Source organism: Trachypithecus francoisi, unplaced genomic scaffold, assembly GCF_009764315.1.
Source record: "Trachypithecus francoisi isolate TF-2019V2 unplaced genomic scaffold, Tfra_2.0 Lachesis_group16, whole genome shotgun sequence".
NCBI classification, from domain to species: Eukaryota; Metazoa; Chordata; class Mammalia; order Primates; family Cercopithecidae; genus Trachypithecus; species Trachypithecus francoisi.
Genome location: NW_022681461.1, coordinates 49,123,171 through 49,148,243, shown reverse-complemented (window position 1 = coordinate 49,148,243; position 25,073 = coordinate 49,123,171). Strand labels below are relative to the sequence as shown.

Genomic DNA, 25,073 nt, shown 5'->3' with positions numbered 1-25,073 from the left:
GGTAGGCAGATCACTTGAGGTCAGGAGTTCAAGACCAGCCTGACCAACATGATGAAACCCCATCATTACTAAAATAGAAAAATTAGCTGGGCATAGTGGTGGGCACCTGTAATCCCAGCTGCTTGGGGAGGCTAAGGCACGAGAATTGCTTGAACCTGGGAGGCAGAGGGTGCAGTGAGCCAAGATTGCAGTACAGAATTCCAGCCTGGGCAATAGAGCAGACTCAGTCTCAAAAAAAAATTTTATTTTTTTTAGAGATAGAGTACGTCTCCCTATGTTGCCCAGGCTGGTTTTGATTTGAACTCCTGGTCTCAAGTAATCCTCCCACCTCAGCCTCCCAAAGTGCCAGGATTTCAAATGTAATATAAAAATGTTTCCAATTTTTCTGCTAGTGGATGATCTGCCCCAATTACATGTAATACAAGCTATTTTATATAAAATATGCATGTTTGGATTTAATAAGGCATAAGCATGGTTTGTCCTATTTCTGGATTTAAACCAATTCAGTCAACATGTTCAGTCTCTAGATAACTTCTAAATTTGGTAAACTCATTTCCTGTTAAATATGTAGTAATTCTGATGATTTCTTTTTTTTTTTCCCCAGACGAAGTCTCACTCTGTTGCCCAAGCTGGAGTGCAGTGGTGTGATCTCGGCTCACTGCAACCTCCACCTCCTGGGTTCAAGTGATTGTACTGCCTCATCCTCCTGAGTAGCTGGGACTACAGGCACACGCCACCATGCCTGGCTAATTTTTTTGTATTTTTAGTAGAGATGGGGTATCACTATGTTGGCCAGGCTGGTCTCGAACTCCTGACCTTGTGATCCGCCCGCCTCAGCCTCCCAAAGTGCTGGGATTACAGGCGTGAGCCACCGTGCCCGGCCAATTCTGGTGGTTTCTCTGAAGCAATGCTAGGACCTGGATAAGCAATGTTAATGCATTGTGGAAGTCCCTGATTTTCAGAATATTCATGTTTTTGTTGTATTGAGCCATGTTAAAGTAGGATTTGTTACAGGTAAAAACCTGAACTCTGAAATAAATTTATGGGTTATTCTCAGGTCTACTTTGGTTTTTAGTAACACAGTGAATAATTATTTGAGAAATGAACAGTGGTTTTATTTGGTTATCCTGTCCTATTGGTCTTACTAGGAGGAAAAGTAAACTGATGGCAGCAGTGGAGATGATGTGATCCTCTCTTACCTTTTTATATTGACTTTCTTCCTTTGTTAAAAGGTTCTGTGGCTGGGCACGGTGGTTTGCGCCTGTAATCCCAGCACTTGGGGAGGTCAGGGCAGGCGAATCATGAGGCCAGGAGATTAAGATCATCCTGGCTAACACGGTGAAACCCTGTCTCTACTAAAAATACAAAAAATTAGCCGGACTTGGTGGTGGGCACCTGTAATCCCAGCTACTCAGGAGGCTGAGGCAGGAGAATGGCATGAACCCGGAAGGAGGAGCTTGCAGTGAGCTGAGGTCCCGCCGCTGCACTCCAGCCTGGGTGACAGAGGGAGACTCTGTCTCAAAAAAAAAAAAAAAGAAAAAATATTCTTTTTGGAAGCAAAGTAGCTCTTATTATAATTTGAGATATCTATAAATAAATACACTATAGATATAAATGTATTTCTAGATGTCTCAAATTATAATAAGAATGTTTTTAGGTAGATGCGCTCTGAAAATTTTTAATTGTGTAAAATAACTCACCTTTAGAAATCTTTTTTAGTTGCCTGCCTTAAAAAAAGGTCATCTTACTTTTGTTAACATTAGTTGTATCAGGCCGAGTGTGGTGGCCTGTAATCCCAGCCCTCTGGGAGACTGAGACAGGAGGATCCTTTGAGTCCAGGAGTTCAAGACTAGCCTCGGCAACACCTTGAGACCCAGTCTCTACAAAAAATATTAAAAAAACAATTAGTTGGGCATGGTGGTACGTGCTTATAGTCTCAGCTACTCTGGAGGCTGAGGTGAGAGGATTGCTTGAACCCAGAAGGTTGAGGCTGCAGTGAGCTATGCTTGTGCCACTGCACTCCAGCCTGGGCAATACAGTGAGACCCTGTCTCAAAAAAACAATCCCAAATACCAAAACAAAACATTAGTTGTATTGTTATATGTTTATGGTATACTAGCTTTTGGCGAGTTGTTGGTTACATGATGTTAATTTCTTAATATTAAAATTCAACATTTTTGGTATTTATTAGCTTGTAAATCTGTGTTCCTTTTTTAAAAAGTCAATCAAATTTAGCAGTGGGAGATTGTATACCATTAATGTTAGTGACACTAATGTTCAATTCTGATAACCCACTACTATCAGACCAGCCTGTTTTCTATAATCTTATTTGTGTTCCGTGTAGATTCTTCTCATCATTTTGTAGAGACATTTAACATAAAACCACAGGACTTGCACAAATGCCTTGCCAGATGCCATTTCGCACGTAGCAGATTTTTTCAAATTTTACAAAGAGAAGATTGTGTTACCCAAAAATACCAGGAAAATGCACAGTAAGTAGTACCTTGATAGTTAGAAAATAATTTCTTTCTTTTGAACAGATGTGACCAATATAATGTCAGCAGAAATAATCCATGCCTACCTAAAAACCCTGGCGATTATCTTTCCATTTTAAAGTCAGATAACTTCTTTTTTTTTTCCCTATCCGAGACAGGGTCTGGTTCTGTCACCCAGGCTCTTAAGCTGGAATTCAGTGGTGTGGTGTCGGCTCACCGCAGCCTCTGCTTCCTAGGCTTAAGTCATCCTCCCACCTCAGCCTCCAGAGTACCTGGGATTATAGGCGCAGGCCACCATTCCCAGCTAATTTTTGTGTTTCTTTCTAATAGTGACGGGGTTTCACCATGTTGCCCAGGCTGATCTCAAACTTCTGAGCTCATGCAGTCTGCCTGTCTTAGCCTTCCAAAGTGTCAGGATTACAGGCATGAGCCACTGTGGCTGGCTATAGTCAGACAACTTCTGCATAAAATATTTTAAAACTTTAGGCATACTATAAATGTAAGTTTAGAGAAAGAAAAGATCACTTTATTTATTTATTTATTTATTTAGGGATGGAATCTCGCTCTGTTTCCCAGGCTTGAGTGTAGTAGTGGAATCCTGGCTCACTGCAGCCTCCACCTCTTGGGTTTAAACGATTCTCCTGCCTCAGGCTCCCGAGTAGCTGAGATTACAGGTGCCTACCACCACGCCTGGCTCATTTTCTTTTTTGTATTTATAGTAGCAACGGAGTTTTGCCACGTTGACCGTGCTGGTCTCGAACTCCTGACCTCAAGTGGTCCGCCTGCCTTGGCCTCCCAAAGTGCTGGGATTGCAGGTGTGAGCCACTGTACCCTGCCAGTATATTACTTTTAATGTCTATTAGTCCAATTAGTGGGTAATTTCATTAAGTAGATATTCTTTCAGGTAGGTAGTCATCGTTTTTTAAAACCACTTAATGCTATTTTATATTTAGGTTCAGGGGCTCAAGTGATCTTCCTGCCATGTCTGGGAGTACAGGCGTGTGCTACTACACCCAGCTCATTTTAAAATTTTTTTGTAGAGACAGGGTCTTGCTTTGTAGCCAGGCTGGTCTCAAACTCCTGGCCTGAAGCCACTTTCCTGCCTCAGCCTCCCAAAATATAGGCATTACAGGTGTGAGCCACCACACCTGGCCTAATTTCTTTCTTGCAACTGTAGACAATTACAGTAGGATAACTTTGTAGAATGCTTTGTTGTATTTTACTAAAGCTATAGAATCCTTTGAAATTACTGAAATGTTGCCTGACTGTATTAGATAACATTTAAATTTATCCCCTGGGTATGTGAGATGAGGATAAGAGTCGTCTTACTAACCTCCATCATTCTAATCCGAGAGGATATACTAACCTATGAGTCCTAGGTCCATCTCAATAGGAGCCTGTATGTTGAATCACTTGTGTGATAAAGAGAGTTTAGGGTCCTTTAGCTTGCTGGTGGCTGTACCCAGAGGCCTTGAGCAAGGATATGCAAAGGGAAAATAGAGAAGTGGGCTATACTAATTAATTGTAATGGTATTACAGCTGTCATTTTGTATGTTTTCTTGTAGATTATCAGTTAAGCAGGTACGAAACTTGAGATCTGAATGTATAGGACTGGAAAACCAAATAAAGAAGTAAGTGACTTTTAGAGCTAGAAGTTGCCTTAGATACTAGTTTAGCTTTTGCATTTTACAGGTGAGAAAACAGATTCCCACAAACATTAATTAAAATAATATATCAATAGCCAGATGATGATAGGATTAGAGCATAGTTATGACTGCTAGTCCAGTTCTTCTAATAAATTATTATAGCTTTCAGATTAAATTTTATTTTTTGTTGGGGTGGTTGTTGGTGGGTGGGTTTGCAGACTAATTAGCTCTTTGGATATTAAATTACCATGTGATTTTATGTGACTAACTAGATTATTTAATTTTTATTAGAATGGAACCCTATGATGACCACAGTAATATAGAAGAAAAAATTCAAAAGGTGAGACAACTTATAAAAGGAGAAATTTAATCTTTTAAAATTCTGTGATATGCAGTGTTTGCTCAGTTGGTGGGACTCTTATAGTCTATTTAGCACATTTTTTTTTTTTTGAGATGGAGTCTCGCTCTGTAAGCCTGGGCTGGAGTACAGTGGCATGATTTTGGCTCACTACAACCTCCGACTCCTGAGTTCAAGTGATACTCTTGCCGCAGCCTCCTGAGTAGCTGGGATTGCAAGCATGCGCTACCACACCTAGCTAATTTTGTATTTTTAGTAGAGACAGAGTTTCACCATGTTGGCCAGGCTGGTCTTGAACTCCTGAACTCAGATGATCTGCACACCTTGACCTCCCAAAGTGCTGGGATTATAGGCATGAGCTACCACGCCCAGCCTCCCTTCCCTTTCCCCTTCCCCTCCCGTTTCTGAAACGGAGTCTCACTCTCCCAGGCTGGAGTGCAGTGGCATGGTCTTGGGCTCACTGCAACCTCCGCCCCCTGGGTTCAAGCGATTCTCCTGCCTCAGCCTCCCTAGTAGGTGAGATTACAGGTGTATGCCAATATGTGCAGCTAATTGTTATATTTTTGTAGAGACAAGATTTCACCATGGTGGCCAAGCTGGTCTTGAATTCCTGACCTCAGGTGATCCGTCTGCCTCGGTCTCCCAAAGTGTTGGGATTACAGACGTGAGCCACTGTGCCCAGTCCCATTTCTTTTTATAGTACTATTACTTTTTTTTTTTTTTTTTAACTCATAGGTCGTATGTATAAAGATATTAATGGAGTGCCTTTAAAACACTTGAATATAATGGAAAAATGAACTTATAATTCATAAGCTTAATTATATTCAAAAGGGTTTTTAGATATGATTAATTAAAAATTCTCCACCCCAGTACAAAAAACTCTGCTTGATTGTAGTATAACCTTGTCAGTTACAAGGTTATACTTGTCAGTGGCATTAGTTTATCTAAGTAAAATGGGTTAACTGCAGGGAGATGTTAAGTATGAAAGGAAAATGAGGAATCAAAATGAGGCTGGTTTGGCAGGAGGGAGGATTCTGACAAATGAAAATGATTTGAGACCTCCAGAGTTTGACTTTAATGTGAGTTAAGTATTTTCTTAGGTTTTCTTTTTTTTTTTGGATAAAATCTCTCTCAAGCTCTTTGTTGTGATTCTGTGATTGCCATGCCAAGCTGCTGTGGGTATAAATTTGGCTTCCAAGGCACATTGTCACTTGTAAAGGTGAGCGCCCTCTTAAGGAAATATTTTTATTCAGTGAATGCTTACTGATATCTGATATGTGCTAGGTATCTTGTAGATACTAGGGCCAAAACAATGAGGAGAACAGGCAAGGCAAAGTCACTTCCTTCATGGAATTTTCCATTTAGTGAATCTCTTATTGCAAATTATATAATTAAAATAATTTGCAGAACCTATTAAAGTTTTCACAGCAGTCTCTTTTGAGTTTGGTTCATATTTGTTTTCTCTGAGTACAGTCAACTTTGAGCCCTTGACAAGATAAAAATCTAGACTTGGAAAATCTGAGAACCAGATCCTAGATAATTACAGATTCATCAAGGAAATGCCATCCTGTGAGACCTCTAGACTGCTAGCCAATGAGTGTTCCTTTGGGAACAACTTTACCTTGCCATGCAACATGTCAGAGATACTTAGGGTGGCACACACCTATAGTTTCACCTACTCAGGAGGCTGAGGCAGGAGGATTGTTTGAGCCCAGGAGCTCAAGGCTGCAGTGTGCTTTTGTTGTGTCAGTGGACTCCAGCTTGGGCAACAGAGTGAGACCCGTCTTAAAAAAAAAAAAAGAGGTGGGGGCACAGTGGCTCACACCTGCGAGCACTTTGGGAGGCCAAGATGGATGAGGGATCACTTGAGGCCAGGAGTTCAAGGCCAGCCTGGCCAACATGGTGAAACCCTGTCTCTACCAAAAATAAAACAGTAGCCTGGTATGGTGGTACTCTCCTGTAGTCTCAGCTACTTGGGTGGCTGAGGCACGAGAATCACTTGAACCTAGGAGGCAAAGGTTGCAGTGAGCCAAGATTGTGCCACTGCACTCCAGCCTAGGTGACAGAATGAGACCCTGTTTCAAAAAAAAAAAAAGAAAAAAGGAAAAAAAAAGTGAACTAATTAGAGATATTTAATACTGTATTTTTATCATGCAGGAAGAACATGTGTATAATTATATTTCTCCACCTCCCTCCCTCTTTTGTAAATTCTGTTAAAGCGTAACGTATATACAAGAAATGTATAACTCATAAGTATATAGCTTGACAAATTTTCACAAAGTGAACATGTCCATATAGCCAATATTGTTTAAGGAATAGAATGCTACCAGCACCCTAGAATCCTCCTTGAACCTGTTTGGTTTACACTGTTTCCCCCCACGGGGAAACACTGCCCTCACGTGTTACACTGAAGATTAGTTTTACCTGTTTTTGAACTTCATATAAATGCGAGTATATAGAATATATTCTTTTGTGTCTGACTTTGGCTCAACATTGTTTATGGTATTTATCCATGCTATTGTGTGTAATCATAGTGTGTTTATTCTCATTGCTGCTTAGTGTTCTATTTTATGAACATAGCACCAGTGTACCCTTTTTTACTGTAGATGGACCTTTGGATTGTTTCTACTTTTTGATTATTACAAATAGACATTGTGTGAGTATTCTTTTTTTTTTTGCAAGGATCCTGGGCTTAAGGGATCCTCTTACTTCAGCCTTCTGAGTAACTGGGATTACAGGTATGCGCCACTGTGCCTGCCTAAATATTCTTGTATATCAATTTTAATGAATATAGATTAGCATATGCGTAAGATTTTTTGTTTTTAATGAGGCATAATTTCCCACACTTTAACTTCCTCAAACTGAATGACTTAAAATTGAGATGTAGTAGTTTTTTTCTTTTGAAAAAAAATTTTTTTTTTTTTTAGATGGAGTTTTACTCTGTCACCCAGGCTGGAGTGCAGTGGCGCGATCTCGGCTCACTGCCCCCTCAGCCTCCCGGGTTCACGCCATTCTCCTGCCTCAGCCTCCCGAGTAGCTGGGACTACAGGCTCCCGCCACCACGCCTGTCTAATTTTTTGTATTTTTAGTAGAGACGGGGTTTCACCATGTTAGTCAGGATGGTGTCGATCTCCTGACATTGTGATCTGCCCACTTTGGCCTCCCAAAATGCTGGGATTACAGGCGTGAGCCACCACGCCCGGCTTCTCTTGAAAAATTTTAAAAATTATTTCTCCCCGAGTGATCTTCGGTAGATTGATTACATGTCAACATATAGAAAATGCTAACTGTATCTTGCATAAGATTTCTTAGATTTGGAGCTGGGTGCAGTGGTGTGTGCCTTTAGTCCCAGCTACTTGGGAGGCTGATGTGGGAAGATTGCTTGAGCCCAGGAGTTTGAGTACGGTCTGGGCAACATAGTAAGACCTCATCTCTAAAAACAAAAAAATTCTTAGATTTGTTTGAAAATTATAGTGAGCTAGATTCTCCTGATACATTTTTCAAAAATTCCCTTTGGAAATAATATCCAAAGGGAGTTTTAAACTATTAAAGTATAATTATTTAATTTTCTTACTAGAAATCATTCTAGGAAATTTGTTACTAAGAGTGAACATATATTTACATTTTAAAAAAATATATATGGATTATGTGTGAACTTTAATATTTTGTTTCTGTTTCCAAAGGTTCGGTCTTTGTGGGCTTCAGTGAATGAAACACTCATGTTTTTGGAAAAAGAGAGAGAAGTTGTTAGTTCGGTCCTTAGTCTTGTTAACCAATATGCTTTAGATGGAACTGATGTTGCTATTAATATTCCAAGGCTCTTACTTGACAAGATTGAGAAACAAATGTTTCAGGTAAGCATTTGATATTAAGGAAGCTTTTGAGAAAACGCCTGTGATGTAATTGTATATTTTCTTGCAGTGTTCTTCTGCTTTCAGAATTTCTTTCTTTTTTTTGAGGCAGAGTTTTGCTCTTATTGCCTAGGCTGGAGGGCAGTGGCATGGTCTTGGCTCACTGCAACCTCCGCCTCCCAGGTTCAAGTGATTGTTCTGCCTTAGCCTCCCAAGTAGCCGGGATTACAGGCATGTGCCACCATGCCCAGCTAATTTTCTATTTTTATTAGGTGGGGTTTCTCCATGTTGGTCAGGCTGGTCTTGAACTCCTGACCTCAGGTGATCTACCCACCTCGGCCTCCCAAAGTGCTGGGATTACAGGTGTGAGCCACTGTACCCGGCCAGAATTTATTTCTATGAGTGTATTTAGTAAAACTTTCATAAGGAGGGATACTGTTAAAGGTGTGTATATTTATATTTATTGATTTTTATTAATTGCCCATACCTGTACAGTACTACATTATATAGTGTAGACAGTGTGAAGTTTCTTAGTAGGAAGATGGTACTGTACTAGTTCATTATAAATTCTTAAAGAGAAGAACAGTGATCTCCTAATTGCCAAATGTCCTTTTAAAAAGTCTCCATCCCCTGGCTTCTGTTTTATCTTGATACTGTTAAGTATTGCTTGTATAGTCTTCTTCTTCTAGCTTTATAAACTCAGTGTCTCTGCGTTTCTATGGTCTTTCAGACTGCTGCCCTGTTTTTCATGGTTTCTTTTTTTTCTGTTTTTTGAGACAGAGTCACACTGTCACCCAGGCTAGAGTATAGTGTCATGATCTTGGCTCACTGCAACCTCCCCGTCCTTGGTTCAAGTCATTCTCCTGCTTCAGCCTTCCAAGTAGCTGGGATTACAGGCGTGTGCTACCACGCCTGGGTAATTTTTGTATTTTTAATAGAGATGGGGTTTCACGATGTTGGCCAGGTGGGTTTTGAACTCCTGACCTCAAGTGATCCACCCGCCTCAGCCTCCCAAAGTACTGGGATTACAGGCGTAAGCCACTGTGCTCGGCCTAGTTTCTTTTTTTCTATCTAACCTTTTTTTTTTTTTTAGGTCTTACTCTGTCACCTGGGCTGAAGTGCAGTGGCGTGATCTCGGCTCACTGCAACCTCCGCCTCCCGGTTCAATTGATTCTCCTGCCTTAGCCTCCTGAGTAGCTGGGATTACAGGCTCCCGCCACCGTGCCCAGCTAAATTTTTGTATTTTTAGTAGATATGGGGTTTTACCATGTTAGCCAGGCTGGTCTCGAACTCCTGACCTTGTGATTCGCCCGCCTTGGCCTCCCAAAGTGCTGGGGCATGAGCCACCATGCCTGGCCTTTCTGTCTAACTTTTAAATAATGTTCTCCATGGTTCTTTTAATGCCCTCTTTTCCTTTCCCTCATTATGAATTTATTTGTATTTTCTACCAATTTCATGACTTCAGCAGTCTCTCCTCATCAACCCAAACTCCATCCAATTATTTCCACTTGCTTATGGGACATTATCTGGATAGCTTACTTTTTTGTTTTCTTAGAAAACACAATTCATCAAGCATCTACTATATGCTGGAGAGATACAAAGATAAAATATTGTTGTGACTCTGAAGAGAGACACCTCTTTAGTAGAGACGGGGTTTAACTATGTTGGCCAGGCTGGCTTAGAGCTCCTGACCTCAAATGAACCTCTTGCCTCGGCCTCCCAAAGTGCTGGGATTACAGGCGTGAACCACTGTGCCTGGCCCATAATTTTTGTGTGAAATCTATGATTTAAAAAGTTTGGAAACTGTCTGGGCATGGTGGCTCACGCCTGTAATCCCAGCACTTTGGGAAGCTGAGGTGGGTAGATCACCTGAGGTCAGGAGTTTGAGACCAGCCTGGCCAACATTATGAAACCCCGTCTCTACTAAAAATACAAAAATTTGCTGGCCATGGTGGTGCACATCTGTAGTCCCAGCTACTTGGGAGGCTGAGGTGGGAGGATCGCTTGCAAGCTGGAGTCGGAGGCTGCAGTGAACCAAGATTGAGCCACTGCACCCAACCTGGGAGACAGAGTGGGACCCTGTCTCAAAAAAAAAAAAAAAAAAAAAAAATTGGCGACTAATTCAAATGATTTTAAGCCATAGAACTGTGTAAGCCAAAGAAGCATGTTTAAGTACAGATACAGCCTTTAGGGGTCATTGATTTGTAACTTCTGTTAAAAAATGAATTTATGGTCTTTTCACTAAACCCGCTGTTTCTGCTTAATCTTTGTTTTTCTTTCCATCTATTAACATTTCTTTTATTCTAGTTTTCAACCTTTTGCATAATATAAAAATGTAACAAAAAATGTAGCAAGGCATGTTAATTCTTTCCTAGTAGTTTTCATTGGGCCAAAATTATTTACGTCATTTTATGTTTGGGGATATTTGATTCTTTTTTTCCCTCTTTTTTGTGTGTGAGATGAAGTTTCGCTCTTATTGCCCAGGCTGCAGTGCAGTGGTGTGATCTCGGCCCACTGTAACCTCTGCCTCCCGGGTTCAAGCGATTCTCCTGCCTCAGCCTCCCGAGTAGCTGCGATTACAGGCATGTGCCACCATGCCCAGCTAATTTTGTATTTTTAGTAGAGACGGGGTTTCTCCATGTTGGTCAGGCTGGTCTTGAACTCCTGACCTCAGGTGATCCACCCCCCTTGGCCTCCCAAAGTGATGGGATTACAGGCGTGAGCCACCGACCACATCTGGCCCTTCTCTTTTCTTTAAGATAAACTTTAATAATAAAAAACATAAATATTTTTATGTAATAGTTTATTATTATAATAACCTATAGTTCACCAATTTTTTCTCCTCCTGATTCCTTAGTTGCACATAGGAAATGTTTATGAGGCTGGAAAACTGAACCTCTTGACAGTTATTCAGTTATTAAATGAAGTCTTGAAAGTGATGAAATATGAACGGTGTCAGGCTGGTGAGGCAAGATTGACAGTAGACCTTCACTACCTTGAAAAAGAGACCAAATTTCAGAAGGAAAGATTATCAGATCTGAAGCATATGAGGTACTCTGAAAAGATCTGTTATTTTACTGTGGGAGGAGTAGGGTGGTTTTCTTAACAAAACTGGTATAACTTTAATAGCTCTTCAGCTTTGGCAAACAAGTATGAGAATTCTAGTACTCAAAAACCTTACATAATCAACTCTTGGAGATATACATGAAGCAGAAAGGAAAAGGAAAATTAGTGGGATAAATGATTTGCCCTGAATGATAATTTTTTTTTTTTTTTTTTTTTTTTTTGAGATGGAGTGTCGCTCTGTCTCCCAGGCTGGAGTGCGGTGGCCGGATCTCAGCTCACTGCAAGCTCCGCCTCCCGGGTTTACGCCATTCTCCTGCCTCAGCCTCCCGAGTAGCTGGGACTACAGGCGCCCGCCACCTCGCCCGGCTAGTTTTTTGTATTTTTTAGTAGAGACGGGGTTTCACTGTGTTAGCCAGGATGGTCTCGATCTCCTGACCTCGTGATCCGCCCGTCTTGGCCTCCCAAAGTGCTGGGATTACAGGCTTGAGCCACCGCGCCCGGCCGATAATTTTTTTATGAAATAATTTTAGCTTTTCTGTAGTTTCCTTTTGTTGGGTCTAATCATAAAACTGGACCTTAGAAAAGGTTTTTTGTTTTTTTTGAGATGGAGTTTCGCCCTTGCTGCCCAGGCTAGAGTGCAATGGTGCGATCTCAGCTCACTGCAACCCCTGCCTCCTGGGTTCAAATGATTCTCCTGCCTCAGCCTCTCGAGTAGCTAGGATTACAGGCATGTGCCACCATGCCTGGCTAATTTTGTATTTTTAGTAGAGACGGGTTTTCTCCATATTGGTCAGGCTGATGTCGAACTCCCAATCTCAGGTGATCCACCCGCCTCGGCCTTCCAAAGTTTTTGGACTATAGGTGTGAGCCACCAAGCCCGGCCTCCTTTTTTTGAGACAGAGTCTTGCTTTGTTGCCCAGGCTGGAGTGCAATGACATGATCTCCCCTGACTGCAATCTCCATCTCCCGGGTTCACACGATTCTCCTGCCTCAGCCTCCCAAGTAGCTGAGATTACAGGCACGTGCCATCACGCCTGGCTAATTTTTGTATTTGTAGTAGGGATGGGGTTTCACCATGTTGGCCAGGCTGGTCTGGAACTCCTGACCTCAGGTGATTGGCCTGCCTCAGCCACTTGAACAGTTTTTTAATTGAGCAGAAAGAATAGAAAGTATGGTATACTTATAGGAATGGACAGAGAGTGGGAGTGAAAGTCCTACTCAAGTTTAGAGCAAGGAAGAAATTCTATTTTAAAAATAAATGGAGTAGCTGGGTGTGGTGGCTCACACTTGTAATCCCAGCACTTTGGGAGGCTTGAGGTAGGTGGATCACCTCACGTCAGAAGTTCAAGACCATTCTGGCCAACATAGGGAAACCTTGTCTCTACCAAAAAGACAAAAATTAGCCAGGCATGTGCCTGTAATCCCAGCTACTTAGGAGGCTGAGACAGGAGAATCACTTGAACCTGGGAGGCGGAGGTTGCAGTGAGCTGAGATTGCACCACTGCACTCCAGCCTGCATGAGAGAGTGAGACTCCATCTTAAAAAAAAAAAAAAAAAAAGAATAAATAAAATGGAGTAATAGATATATTATTGCTTTTTTTTTTTTTTTTTTCTTTTGAGATGGCATTTCCCTCTTGTTGCCTAGGCTGGAGCGCAATAGCACTATTTCGGCTTACCGCAACCTCTGCCTCCTGATTTCAAGTGATTCTCCTGCCTCAGCTTGCTGAGTAGCTGGGATTACAGGGGCGCGCCCCCGCATCCGGCCAATTTTGTATTATTATTATTATTATTGTTTTTCAGTAGAGACAAGGTTTCACCATGTTGGTCAGGCTGGTCTCGAACTCCTGACCTCATGTGATCCACCTGCCTCAGCCTCCCAGAGTTCTGGGATTACAGGTGTGAGGCACCGTACGCGGCCTCGTTCTAGTCTTTTTTTTTTTTTTTTTTTAACTATTTTTTAAAAACTATTTATTTATTTATTTTTTTTAATTTTTGAGACGGAGTTTTACTCTTGTCTCCCAGGCTGGAGTGCATGGAGTGCAATGGCATGATCTTGACTCACTGCAACCTCTGCTTCCTGGGTTCAAGTGATTCTCCTGCCTCAGCCTCCTTAGTAGCTGGAATTACAGGCACCCACTCCTACGCCTGGCTAATTTTTGTATTTTTCGTAGAGACGAGGTTTCACCACATTGGCCGGGCTGATCTTGAACTCCTGGCCTCAGGTGATCCGCCCGCCTTGGCCTCCCAAAGTGCTGGGATTACAGGCGTGAGACACTGCTTCCTGCCTTCTTTATGGTCATAAAAAGAGAAAGGTATTTTAGGTTCTGAATATTCACCTGTGAGAAGTTTATTTAATTTATATGTGGTATACTGATTAAACTTTCAGTTCCATTTCCTTTCACTTCTCTACAACTATTGTTATTTTCTTAAATTTGACTCAGTGCTTTTTTGGTATCTTCATATTTTGAATAAAGTTTTTTAATGCTATTATAGGTATAGAATAAAAGATGATCTCACAACTATAAGACAATCTGTTGTTGAAAAGCAAGAAGAATGGCATAAAAAGTGGAAAGAATTTCTTGGTTTGTCTCCTTTCAGTCTAATTAAAGGTTGGACTCCAGTAAGTAATGTTGACTTGCCCCTGTTCTCCCCGCCCCACTTTTTTTTTTTTGAGACAGTGTCTTGCTCTGTTGCCCAGGCTGGAGTAGAGTGGCATGATCATAGCTGGCTGGACTACAGTGGCACGATCATAGCTGGCTGGAGTACAGTGGCACAATCATAGCTGGCTGGACTGCAGTGGCACCATCATAGCTGGCTAGAGTACAGTGGCATGATCATAGCTTGTTGTAACCTTGAACTTCCGGGTTCAAGCAATCCTCCCACCTCAGCCTTCTGAGTAGCTGGGACTACAGGTGTGTACCACCAAGCCTGGCTAATTTTTTCTTTAATTTTATAGATAGGGTCTCCCTACATTGCCAAGGCTGGTCTCAAACTCCTAGACTCAAGTGATCTTCCTGCCTCGGCCTCCCCAAAGTACTGGGATTACAGGCGTGAGCACTGCACTCAGCCAATTTGCCTTTTGGAGAATAGTTTAATAAATGGCAGTTTGTGAATTTATTGTGTTATGAATGACCTAGAAATGTATGTATGTCATCTTTGCATTTGAGTCTAAAGTTTCTATGTTATGGTTTCTGTAATTTTTCTAAATATATATATAATATAATATCCATAAGTTGCTGTTGTCATTTACAGTTAATATTTTTAGATCCGAAGGATTGTATTAAAAAGAAAACAATTATTATTATTATTATTTTTTGCGATGGAGTCTTGCTCTGTTGCCCAGGCTGGAGTGCAGTGGCATGATCTCAGCTCACTGCAACCTCTGCTTCCCAGGTTCAAGTGGTTCTGCTGCCTCAGCCTCCCAAGTAGCTGGGACTAAAGGTGCCCGCCACCATGCTCGGCTAATTTTTTTATTTTCAGTAGAGATGGGGTTTCACCATGTTGGTCAGGCTGGTCTTGAATACCTGACTTCAGGTGATCCACCCACCTCTGCCTCCTAAAGTGCTGGGATTACAGGCGTGAGCCACTGTGCCCAGCCAGAAAGCAAGACTCCTCTTGAATGGCGGGAACCCGGGAGGTGGAGCTTGCAGTGAGCCAAGATCACGCCACTGCACTCCAGCCTGGGCGACAGAGCGAGACTCCGTCTCAAAAAAAAAAAGAGTCCTCTTGATGTGAAGTACTGTGATGTCTGAGAAATTCAAGGACTAAGTAATCCCCCTTGCTCCTAATGTTGTACTTTGCTTTAAAGATAGTTATAGGGCTGGGCGTGGTGGCTCACACATGTCATCCCATTGTTTTGGGAGGCTGAGGCAGGAGGATCATTTGAGGCCAGGAATTGGAGACCAGCCTCGACAACATAGTGAGACCCCTTCTCTACCAAAAAAAACCCCCAAAACTGGGTGTTGTGGTATGTCCTTGTAGGCCTAGCTACACGAGACGCTGAGGTGGGAGGACTGCTTAAGCCCAGGAGTTTGAGGCTGCAGTGAGCTATGATAATGTCATTGCACTTTAGCTTGGATGAGGGAGTGAGACCCTATCTTTAAGAAAAATAAACAAATAAAAATAGTTATCTGATACATGCTTGGTAATTCTGTCTTTCTTAGGGAGAAAATAATCTATTCATAGATTAACTCAGCATTGTTATTGTAGTAGTTAGCAAATATGTTTACTTCAAAATTGTGAATTTTCTGTTTTAAGTCTGTAGATCTTTTACCACCAATGTCTCCCCTTTCGTTTGATCCTGCCTCAGAAGAAGTATATGCAAAGAGTATTCTTTGTCAGTATCCTGCTTCACTTCCAGGTTGGTTGTTTATTTGTTTTTCTCTTTGAAACCTCCTTCCTGTCATTCTTTTTCATTATTGTAATAGTTCTTTATATTCCTTGTTTTTTTCCTCCACTTTTTTTATTGTGGTGAAATGCATGTAACCTAAGATTCACAGTTTCAGTTATTGCAAAGTATATAACTCAGTGGCATTTAGTACATTTACAGTGTTATGCAGTCATCATCACTATCTAGTTTCTGAACTTTTTCTTTGATTTTTTTTGAGACAGGGTCTCACTCTGTTGCCTAAGCTGGAGTGCAGTGGCACAATCTCAGCTCACTGTAGCCTTGACTACCTCAGGCTCAAGTGATTCTCCCACCTCAGCCTCTCACATGGCTGGGACTGGAGGTGTGCGCCACCACACCTGGCTAATTTTTGTAATTTTTTTTTTGTAGAAATGGGATTTCACTGTATTGCCCAGGCTGGTCTTGAACTCCTGGGCTCAAATAATTGACCTGTCTCAGCCTCCCAAAGTGCTGGGATTACAGGTGTGAGCCACTGAGCCCCAGCCGCCAGAATATTTTCATTATCTCAAAAAAACCCTCTAACCCATTAACCAGTCACTTCCATTTTCCCCGCTAGTCCCTGGCAGCCAGTAATGTACTTTTTTTTTTTTTTTTCTGAGATGAAGTCTTGCTCTGTTGCCCAGGCTGGAGTGCAGTGGTGCAATCTCAGCTCATTGCAGCCTCCATCTTGGGTTCAAGCAATTAATGCTCTTGCCTCAGCATCCTGAGTAGCTGGTATCACAGGTATGTGCCACCACACCTGGCTAATTTTTTTTTTTTTTGTATTTTTGGTAGAGTCTGTGTTTTACCATGTTGGTCAGGCTGGTCTTGAGCTCTTGACCTCAAATGATCCGCCTGTCTCGGCCTCCCAAAGTGCTGGGATTATAGGTGTGAGCCACTGCGCCCAACCCATTAATGTACTTCTTATCTCTATGGATTTGCCTGTTCTGGATATTTCATATAAATGAAGTCATATAATATGAGGCCTTTTGTTTCTGGCTTCTTTCACTTGCATTGTTTTTAACTTTGCTCAATGTTTTCTTGAACTGATTCCAAGCAATTCTCCTTCCTTGGCCTCCCGAAATGCTGGGATTATAGGTGTGAGGCACCACATGTACAGTATTTTCAAGTTTTTTACATCTTGTAGCATGTATCAGCCTTCAATTTTTAAAAATCAGATTCGTTGAGTTAGAATTCACATATCATACAGTTCATTCATTGAAAATGTATGATTTCCTGTTTTTTGCTAAATTCACAAATATGTGCAACCATCATCACAATTGTAAACGTTTTTGTCACCTGAAAAAGAAACCTCATACCCTTTAGCTATTACCCCCTAATCCCCCTTCATTTCTCCAGTTCAAAGCAATTACGAAGATATTTTCTGTCTCCAGATTTCCCTGTTCTGGATTTTCATATAGATGGAATCATATCATACATAGACTTTTGTGACTGAATTCTTTCACTTAGCATAGCGTTTTCAAAGTTCATCTAAGTAGTAGCATGTATCAGTCAGTACTGTATTCCTTTTTTATGAATATATGCCATTGTATGCTTCTACCACATTTTGTTTATCCATTCGTCTGTTGATGGACATTTGGGTTGTTTTCACCTTTTGGCTATTATGAGTATTGCTTCTATAAACATTCCGTACAGGTTTTTTTTTTTTTTTTTTTTTTTTGAGACGGAGTCTTGCTCTGTCGCCCGGGCTGGAGTGCAGTGGCCAGATCTCAGCTCACTGCAAGTTCCGCCTCCCGGGTTTACGCCATTCTCCTGCCTCAGCCTCTGGAGTAGCTGGGACTACAGGTGCCCGCCACTTCGCCTGGCTAGTTTTTTGTATTTTTAGTAGAGACGGGGTTTCACCATGTTAGCCAGGATGGTCTCGATCTCCTGACCTTGTGATCCGCCCGTCTCGGCCTCCCAAAGTGCTGGGATTACAGGCTTGAGCCACCGCGCCCAGCCCCGTACAGGTTTTTTGTGGAAGCTCACAATTTTTTTTTAACATGAAAGAATAGTACGATAATTAACCTGTGTTAATTAGCACATGTGTACAAGACAATTAGGTTCAGTAAATAGAGGATAGATAAGGAATGAATGAATAAAAAACAAATTATACAGCCAAATTGGAGCAGGTAATAGTTGTAGGCTGTAGTTCACTCAGGCGAAAGGTCATGACAGCAGTTAGTACAGGACTTAATCACTGGGATAGGTAATTGGTTTGAGAGTCAGGTGTATTTGGGGAGGACACTGGTTGGGAAAGAATATAGACCAGAGAGCAAGGCTCAGTTTAGGTGCAACCAGAAGAGAAGACATAGAAAAGTCTGCATGGGGCTGGGCATAGTGGCTCACACCTGTAATCCCAGCACTTTGAGAAGCTGAGGGTGGAAGATTGCTTAAGCCCAGGAGTTCGAGACCAGCCTGGACAACATAGTGAGACCCAGTCTCTACAAAAAATGAAAAATTAGCTAGGCATGGTGGTGTGTGTCTGTAGTCCTAGCTATTTAGGAGGCTGAGGTAGGAGGATCATTTGAGCCCAGAAGTTCAAGGCTGCTATTACTGCTGCACTGCACAATGCTCTAGCCTGGACAACAGAATAAGACCCCGTCTCTCTTTTTTTGTTTTTTTTTTGAGACAGAATCTCACTCTGTCGTCCAGGTTGGAGTGCCGTGGTGCGATCTCGGCTCACTGCAACCTTCGCCTTCCAGGTTCTAGCAATTCTGCTGCCTTAGCCTCCCCAGTAGCTGAGATTACAGGCACACGCCGCCACGCCCAGCTAATTTTTTGTATTTTAGTAGAGATCGGGTTTCACCGTTTTGCCCAGGCTGGTTTCAAACTCCTGAGCTCAGGCAATCTGCCTGCCTAGACTCCCAAAGTGCTGGGATTATAGGTGTGAGCCACCGCACCTGGCCATTTTTCTTAAATTTTAACTTAAAAATTTTTTTAAATTAAAAATTAGTGTTATCCATTCTCAGGGGCCATGTTAATCTCTGTATTGTTCCAATTTTAATATATGTGCAGCTGAAGTGAGCATGAGACCCTTTCTCTTAAAAAAAATAAAAGGCTGCATGGTTTGATAAATGAAGAGGAGCTTCAGATAGAGCATTCTGGTTCCATGGTGGCTGTGGACAGTCCTTAATTATGGTAGAATTCTTTTGATAGCTCTTGGCTTTGTTTTTAATTCTTTTATTTATTTATTTATTTATTTATTTATTTTTGAGACGGAGTCTCGCTCTGTCGCCTGGGCTGGAGTGCAGTGGCCGGATCTCAGCTCACTGCAAGCTCTGCCTCCCGGGTTTACGCCATTCTCCTGCCTCAGCCTCCCGAGTAGCTGGGACTACAGGCGCCCGCCACCTCGCCCGGCTAGTTTTTTGTATTTTTTTAGTAGAGACGGGGTTTCACAGTGTTAGCCAGGATGGTCTCGATCTCCTGACCTCGTGATCCACCCGTCTCGGCCTCCCAAAGTGCTGGGATTACAGGCTTGAGCCACCGCGCCCGGCCCAACTCTTTTATTTTTATTTTTTATTTTTGAATTATTTCTCTCTTTCTCGCTCTCTTTTTTTTTTCAAATCCACTAGCCAACAGAGCTCTTGGCATTGTGTTGTGTTTTCATTTCAGTTGGGAAAAGTCTTTTTCACTCTCACCAGGGTTACTTTACCCCTTCGAATCTATGAAATTCTCATGTCCATTTGGAGGTTTCTCTACTTGCCTTTATACTGAGGGAAAATGTGTCTGTTTAGGAAGTCCAATTGGAAGTGGTACTCTTGGGAGTCCCCCCTTTTTTCTCCTAGTATAGAACCTTGATCTGAGCTGGGCTACTTAAACATTATATTTTTTGTGATAAAACAACCATTTCTGCCTTCCTGTACCTTACATATTGCATCTTACTTAATTTACTTTAAAAATTTTTTTTTAAATTATATTTCAGCATATTGAAAAGTACAGAGAATAATATTATAAATACTTGTTTATTAAACACCTTTTTGGCAAAGGTTTGCAATATTCACTTTAGGTTTTTAAAAATGTACATATATAGTTAATCCTTGGATATCCACCTTTCTTCACCTTCCTTACTGATTTCACAGAGGTAGTAATCACTTTTCTGAATCTAATCTTTAGTCTGATGTATGTTTATAAAATAAATTTGTTGGCCGGGCGCGGTGGCTCAAGCCTGTAATCCCAGCACTTTGGGAGGCCGAGACGGGCGGATCACGAGGTCAGGAGATCGAGACCATCCTGGCTAATGCGGTGAAACCCCGTCTCTACTAAAAATACGAAGAAAAACTAGCCGGGCGAGGTGGCGGGCGCCTGTAGTCCCAGCTACACGGGAGGCTGAGGCAGGAGAATGGCGTAAACCCAGGAGGCGGAGCTTGCAGTGAGCTGAGATCCGGTCACTGCACTCCAGCCTGGGCGACAGAGCTAGACTCCGTCTCAAAAAATTAAAAAAAAAAAAAAAAAATTTGTTACCTATGTATAGACCTATAAACAATATGTAATATTGTTCTTCCTCTTTTTTAAAGTTTATAAATGAAATTTTTTTATTATCTTCCAAAGGTTCTTTATTAATGTTTATACTTTTCAAACCGGGATCCAGAGAGGGTTAGTTCATTACATGTGATTGTTTTATTCTCTTAGTAACTTTTATTCTAGAATAATGCCTGTCTTTTTTTAATGACATTGATAAAAATTGTTTTTAACAATTACTGTGTTTAGCCGGGTGCGGTGGCTCAAGCCTGTAATCCCAGCACTTTGGGAGGCCTAGACGGGCGGATCACGAGGTCAGGAGATCGAGACCATCCTGGCTAATACGGTGAAACCCCATCTCTACTAAAAAATACAAAAAACTAGCCGGGCGATGAGGCGGGCGCCTGTGGTCCCAGCTACTCGGTAGGCTGAGGCAGGAGAATGGCGTGAACCCGGGAGGCGGAGCTTGCAGTGAGCTGAGAGCCGGCCACTGCACTCCAGCCTGGGCGGCAGAGCAAGACTCTGTCTCAAAAAAAAAAAAAAAAAGCCGGGTGCGGTGGCTCAAGCCTGTAATCCCAGCGCTTTGGGAGGCCGAGACGGGCGGATCACGAGGTCAGGAGATCGAGACCATCCTGGCTAACACGGTGAAACCCCGTCTCTACTAAAAAATACAAAAACTAGCCGGGCGATGAGGCGGGCGCCTGTGGTCCCAGCTACTCGGTAGGCTGAGGCAGGAGAATGGCGTGAACCCGGGAGGCGGAGCTTGCAGTGAGCTGAGAGCCGGCCACTGCACTCCAGCCTGGGCGGCAGAGCAAGACTCTGTCTCAAAAAAAAAAAAAAAAAGCCGGGTGCGGTGGCTCAAGCCTGTAATCCCAGCGCTTTGGGAGGCCGAGACGGGCGGATCACGAGGTCAGGAGATCGAGACCATCCTGGCTAACACGGTGAAACCCCGTCTCTACTAAAAAATACAAAAACTAGCCGGGCGAGGTGGCGGGCGTCTGTAGTCCCAGCTACTCGGGAGGCTGAGGCAGGAGAATGGCGTAAAAACCCGGGAGGCGGAGCTTGCAGTGAGCTGAGATCCGGCCACTGCACTCCAGTCCGGGCGACAGAGCGAGACTCCGCCTCAAAAAAAAAAAAAAAAAAAAAAAAAAAAAACCAATTACTGTGTTTAAATTGAGCAACATGATTAGTGACATTTTTGGTCTATTCTTTTGTTGTTCTCCTTTTGAGAAGTATATGTCAAAGTATATGCTTAGTTCTTGAACTCTGAATAGTAAAATTCTCAGTCTTTTTGTGAAAATGTCTTCATTTTCACTAATTTTTGAATGATAGTTTAGTTGGATATAGAATTCTAGATTGATTGGCACTTATTTCTCTTTCAGACTTCGATGATATGATCTCATTGTTTTCTGTTGTTTTTGAGGCTATTTGCTGTTGGTCTAATTGTCATTCATTTGTAGTTGATTTTTTTTTTTTTTTTTGAAACAGAGTCTTTATTACCCAGACTCGAGTGTAGTGGCGCAATCTCAGCTCACTGCAACCTCTGCCTCCCAGGTTCAAGCAATTCTCCTGCCTAAGCCTCCCGTGTAGCTGGGATTCCTGGCATGTGCCATCACATCCAGCTAGTTTTTGTATTTTTAATAGAGATGGGGTTTCACCATGTTGAACCACTGACCTCAAGTGATCTGCATGCCTTGGCCTCCCAAAGTGCTGAGATTACAGGCGTGAGAGTTAATTTTTCTTTTTTTTTTTGAGAGGGAGTTTCACTGTTGTTGCCCAGGCTGGAGTGCAATGGCATGATCTCCACTCACTGCAACCTCTCCCTCCTGGGTTCAAGCTCGTCCCCTAGCTCAGGCTTCCAAGTAACTGGGATTACAGGCATGTGCCACCCCCAGCTGACTTTTGCATTTTTAGTAGAGACGGGGGTTTCAGCATGTTGGCCAGGCTGGTCTCGAACTCCTGACCTTAGGTGATTCTCCCACCTTGGCCTCCCAAAGTGCTGGTATTACAGGCATGAGTCACTGGGCTCGGCCCATTTATAGTTAGTTACTTTTTGATTTCTGGTTGCTTTTAAGATTTTTCTTTGGCTGGGCGTGGTGGCTCACGCCTGTAATCCCAGCACTTTGGGAGGCTGAGGCAGGAGGATTGCTTGAGCCTAGGAGACCAACCTGGGCAATATAGTGAGACCCTGTCTCTACAAAAAAAACACAAAAAATTAGCTGGGCATGGTGTCACGCACCTGTGGCCCCAGTTACTTGGGAGGCTGAAGTGGGAGTATCACTTGAGCCCAGGAAGTCGAGGCTGTAGTGAGTCATGATTGTGTTACTGCACTCAGCTTGGGTGACAAAGCAAGAACTTGTCTCAAAAAAAAAAAAGAGAAAAAAAAAAATTTTTCTTTTGTATTACACAGGTTCATTGGGATATATCTAAATGTAATTTTGTTTTATTTAGCCTATTTGGGATTTGTGTGTGCTTATTTATTCTGAAAGCTCGTATCTTCAGTTTTAGAAACTTATTCACCAATATCTCTTAAAATATTACTTTGTCTCTTATTCTTTTGATCCTTTCCTTCTGAAACTCCTATTGTTGGGACTTCTGATTCTGTCTTTCATATCTTTTAACTTCTCATTCATATTTACAACTTTTTTGTATCTCATGGCTTCATTCTAGGTATTTGCTTTAGATCGCTCCTATAACTCACTGATTATCTTTTCATTATGTTTAATATGCTTTTTGACCTGTCTGTCTAGTATTTAGTAGTCATAGATATATACTTTTTACTTCTCTAATCCTTACTTCTTTTCTGTAACTGCCTGGTTTTCATGTTGTCATCTTCTTTCATTATGGCTTCTGTTCCACTTTGGACACATACAACTGGGAAAAGCCTTTCAGAAGGTAACATGTTGAAAGAGGTCAAGCCCTTGGAGTATCAGATCTTCTGTAATCCAGCCATGGCTTTCTTCATCAGTCTTACTTCCCACCATGCTTCCACTGGATGTACCCTGTGCTCCATCATAGCAGCTTGTACCTTGTTCTCTCAGTACCTTCATGCCTTCTTCCCACTCCGCAGTCTGGGCTGGATGTCTCTCCTCTGCCTCCTTAAATTCTGTATATACTTCTGTCATAATACTGTAGAAGTATAACAACACTTGACACATCACTATCCTTTCCTAGACTGACTCTTCAGAGGCAACGTCTCCATCTTTCATTTCTTTCTCCCATTGTTTGTATGGTAGTAGCATGTGGGTATGGTAGTAGCATGTAGTTATTCAGTCATAGGTTGAAGAATAATTATGTAGGTTGACTGATATCATAAATGTGCACTGAAATATGCTAAGACTAACTTTTTGGCCTTGCTGGCTTTTGTGATAATCTCATGATCTGTGTTTGTAAACACGAAGCATATAACACTGGGGAATTATGGATTCTTATTCTTTGAGAAACTTGTTTAGTATTAGTCGACATTTCTTTTATAAAAGCTAGATATTCTCTATTACTTTTCTGCTCATCACTTTATACTTATCAATTGAATAATTATCTTTTCCTATTAGTGTTCATATTTTGGTTTTTCTGTTTTCTTCTGTTTAGAAGTTGTTCTAGAATTTCAAGGGATCCTTGAATGTTAGAATGTACAAACCTAATTAAAGAGTAATCAATTTTTAATTTTCTTTAGATACACATAAGCAACATAACCAAGAAAATGGTTGCAGAGGAGACAGTAATACTTTGGCAGCTCTACATGATCTAGCCAACAGGTAAACCAAATTTGATTTTCTTTTCTTAAACAGTAAAAAAAACTCTTATTTCATAAAAAATACAGATGGGACTGAGAGATGAAGCCAGCTGGACTTCTGGGTTGGCTGGGGGCTTGGAGAACTTTTCTGTCTTACAAGAGGATTGTAAAAATGCACCAATCACTGGATGTAGTGGCTCACTCCTGTAATCCTAGCACTTTGGGAGGCTGAGGTGGGAAGATCGCTTGAGCCCAGGAATTCTAGACCAGTCCAGGCATAGCAAGACCCTGTCTGTTCTAAAAGGAAAAACAAAAGGTGTGGTCTTTCTAGGTTGTAGAGGCTAGTCTTTGACTCTTGGCCTCAAGTGATCCTCCTGCCTAGGCCTCCCAAAGTGCTGGGATTATGGTCATTACCCCCCTATGCCTGATCCAAATTTGATTTTTATATTTTTTATATTAATTTTATTCCCATCTTAAAACAGTTTCCAGTCTTACTTACTCTGGGATAGTGCATAATTTTGCCCCCCCCCCCCCCGCCTTTTTTTTTGAAACGGACTCTTGCTCTCGTCTCCTAGGCTGGAGTGCAGTGGCGCTATCTTGGCCCACTGCAACCTCCCTGCCTCCTGGAGTGAAACGGTTTTCCTGCTGGGTGCAAGCTACCTCCTGAGTAGCTGGGATTACAGGTGCCTGCCACCACGCCCAGCTAAGTTTTGTATTTTTAGTAGAGATGGGGTTTCACCATGTTGGCCAGGCTGGTCTCGAACTCCTGATCTCAGGTGATCAGCCCTCCTTGGCCTCCCAAAGTGCCGTGATTACAGATGTGAGCCACAGCGCCCGGCCAGTTTTGCCCTTTTAACTGGACAATATTTTTCTACTATAGACTCACATTTTCAGAAAAGATCCAACATTTATGATACATGGGTATTTTTTCCCCTTCTATTCTTTATCTAAATATTGGGTTTCGTGGGGATTATTTGGAAATTATCTAATGCAAATTTGGGAGTTTTTGCCTTTTTATGTATGTGAACTTTTTTGAAACTGCTCTAAGTTCAAGTGTTTGGGGGCCTTTGAGATCA

The 25,073-nt window shown here is 42.0% G+C and overlaps 1 protein-coding gene and 1 pseudogene across 5 annotated transcripts in view; one reads left to right on the top strand and one right to left on the bottom strand.

Moving 5' to 3' along the window:
• The window catches only part of HAUS6 (HAUS augmin like complex subunit 6), a 56,206-nt gene that overhangs the window by 13,055 nt on the left and 18,078 nt on the right, over window positions 1-25,073 (top strand). For all 5 annotated transcript variants that reach the window (XR_004443493.1, XM_033237432.1, XM_033237431.1 and 2 more), the window contains 8 exons: window positions 2,345-2,492; window positions 4,061-4,126; window positions 4,433-4,481; window positions 8,183-8,353; window positions 11,208-11,401; window positions 13,910-14,036; window positions 15,674-15,776; window positions 23,938-24,019. Coding sequence is in view for 4 of the 5 variants with exons in the window: in XM_033237432.1 (XP_033093323.1) it covers window positions 2,345-2,492; window positions 4,061-4,126; window positions 4,433-4,481; window positions 8,183-8,353; window positions 11,208-11,401; window positions 13,910-14,036; window positions 15,674-15,776; window positions 23,938-24,019 (940 nt within the window). In the remaining variant the exon portion in view is untranslated. The remainder of the gene's footprint in view (window positions 1-2,344; window positions 2,493-4,060; window positions 4,127-4,432; window positions 4,482-8,182; window positions 8,354-11,207; window positions 11,402-13,909; window positions 14,037-15,673; window positions 15,777-23,937; window positions 24,020-25,073) is intronic.
• Window positions 18,734-18,832, bottom strand: LOC117099480 (annotated as a pseudogene).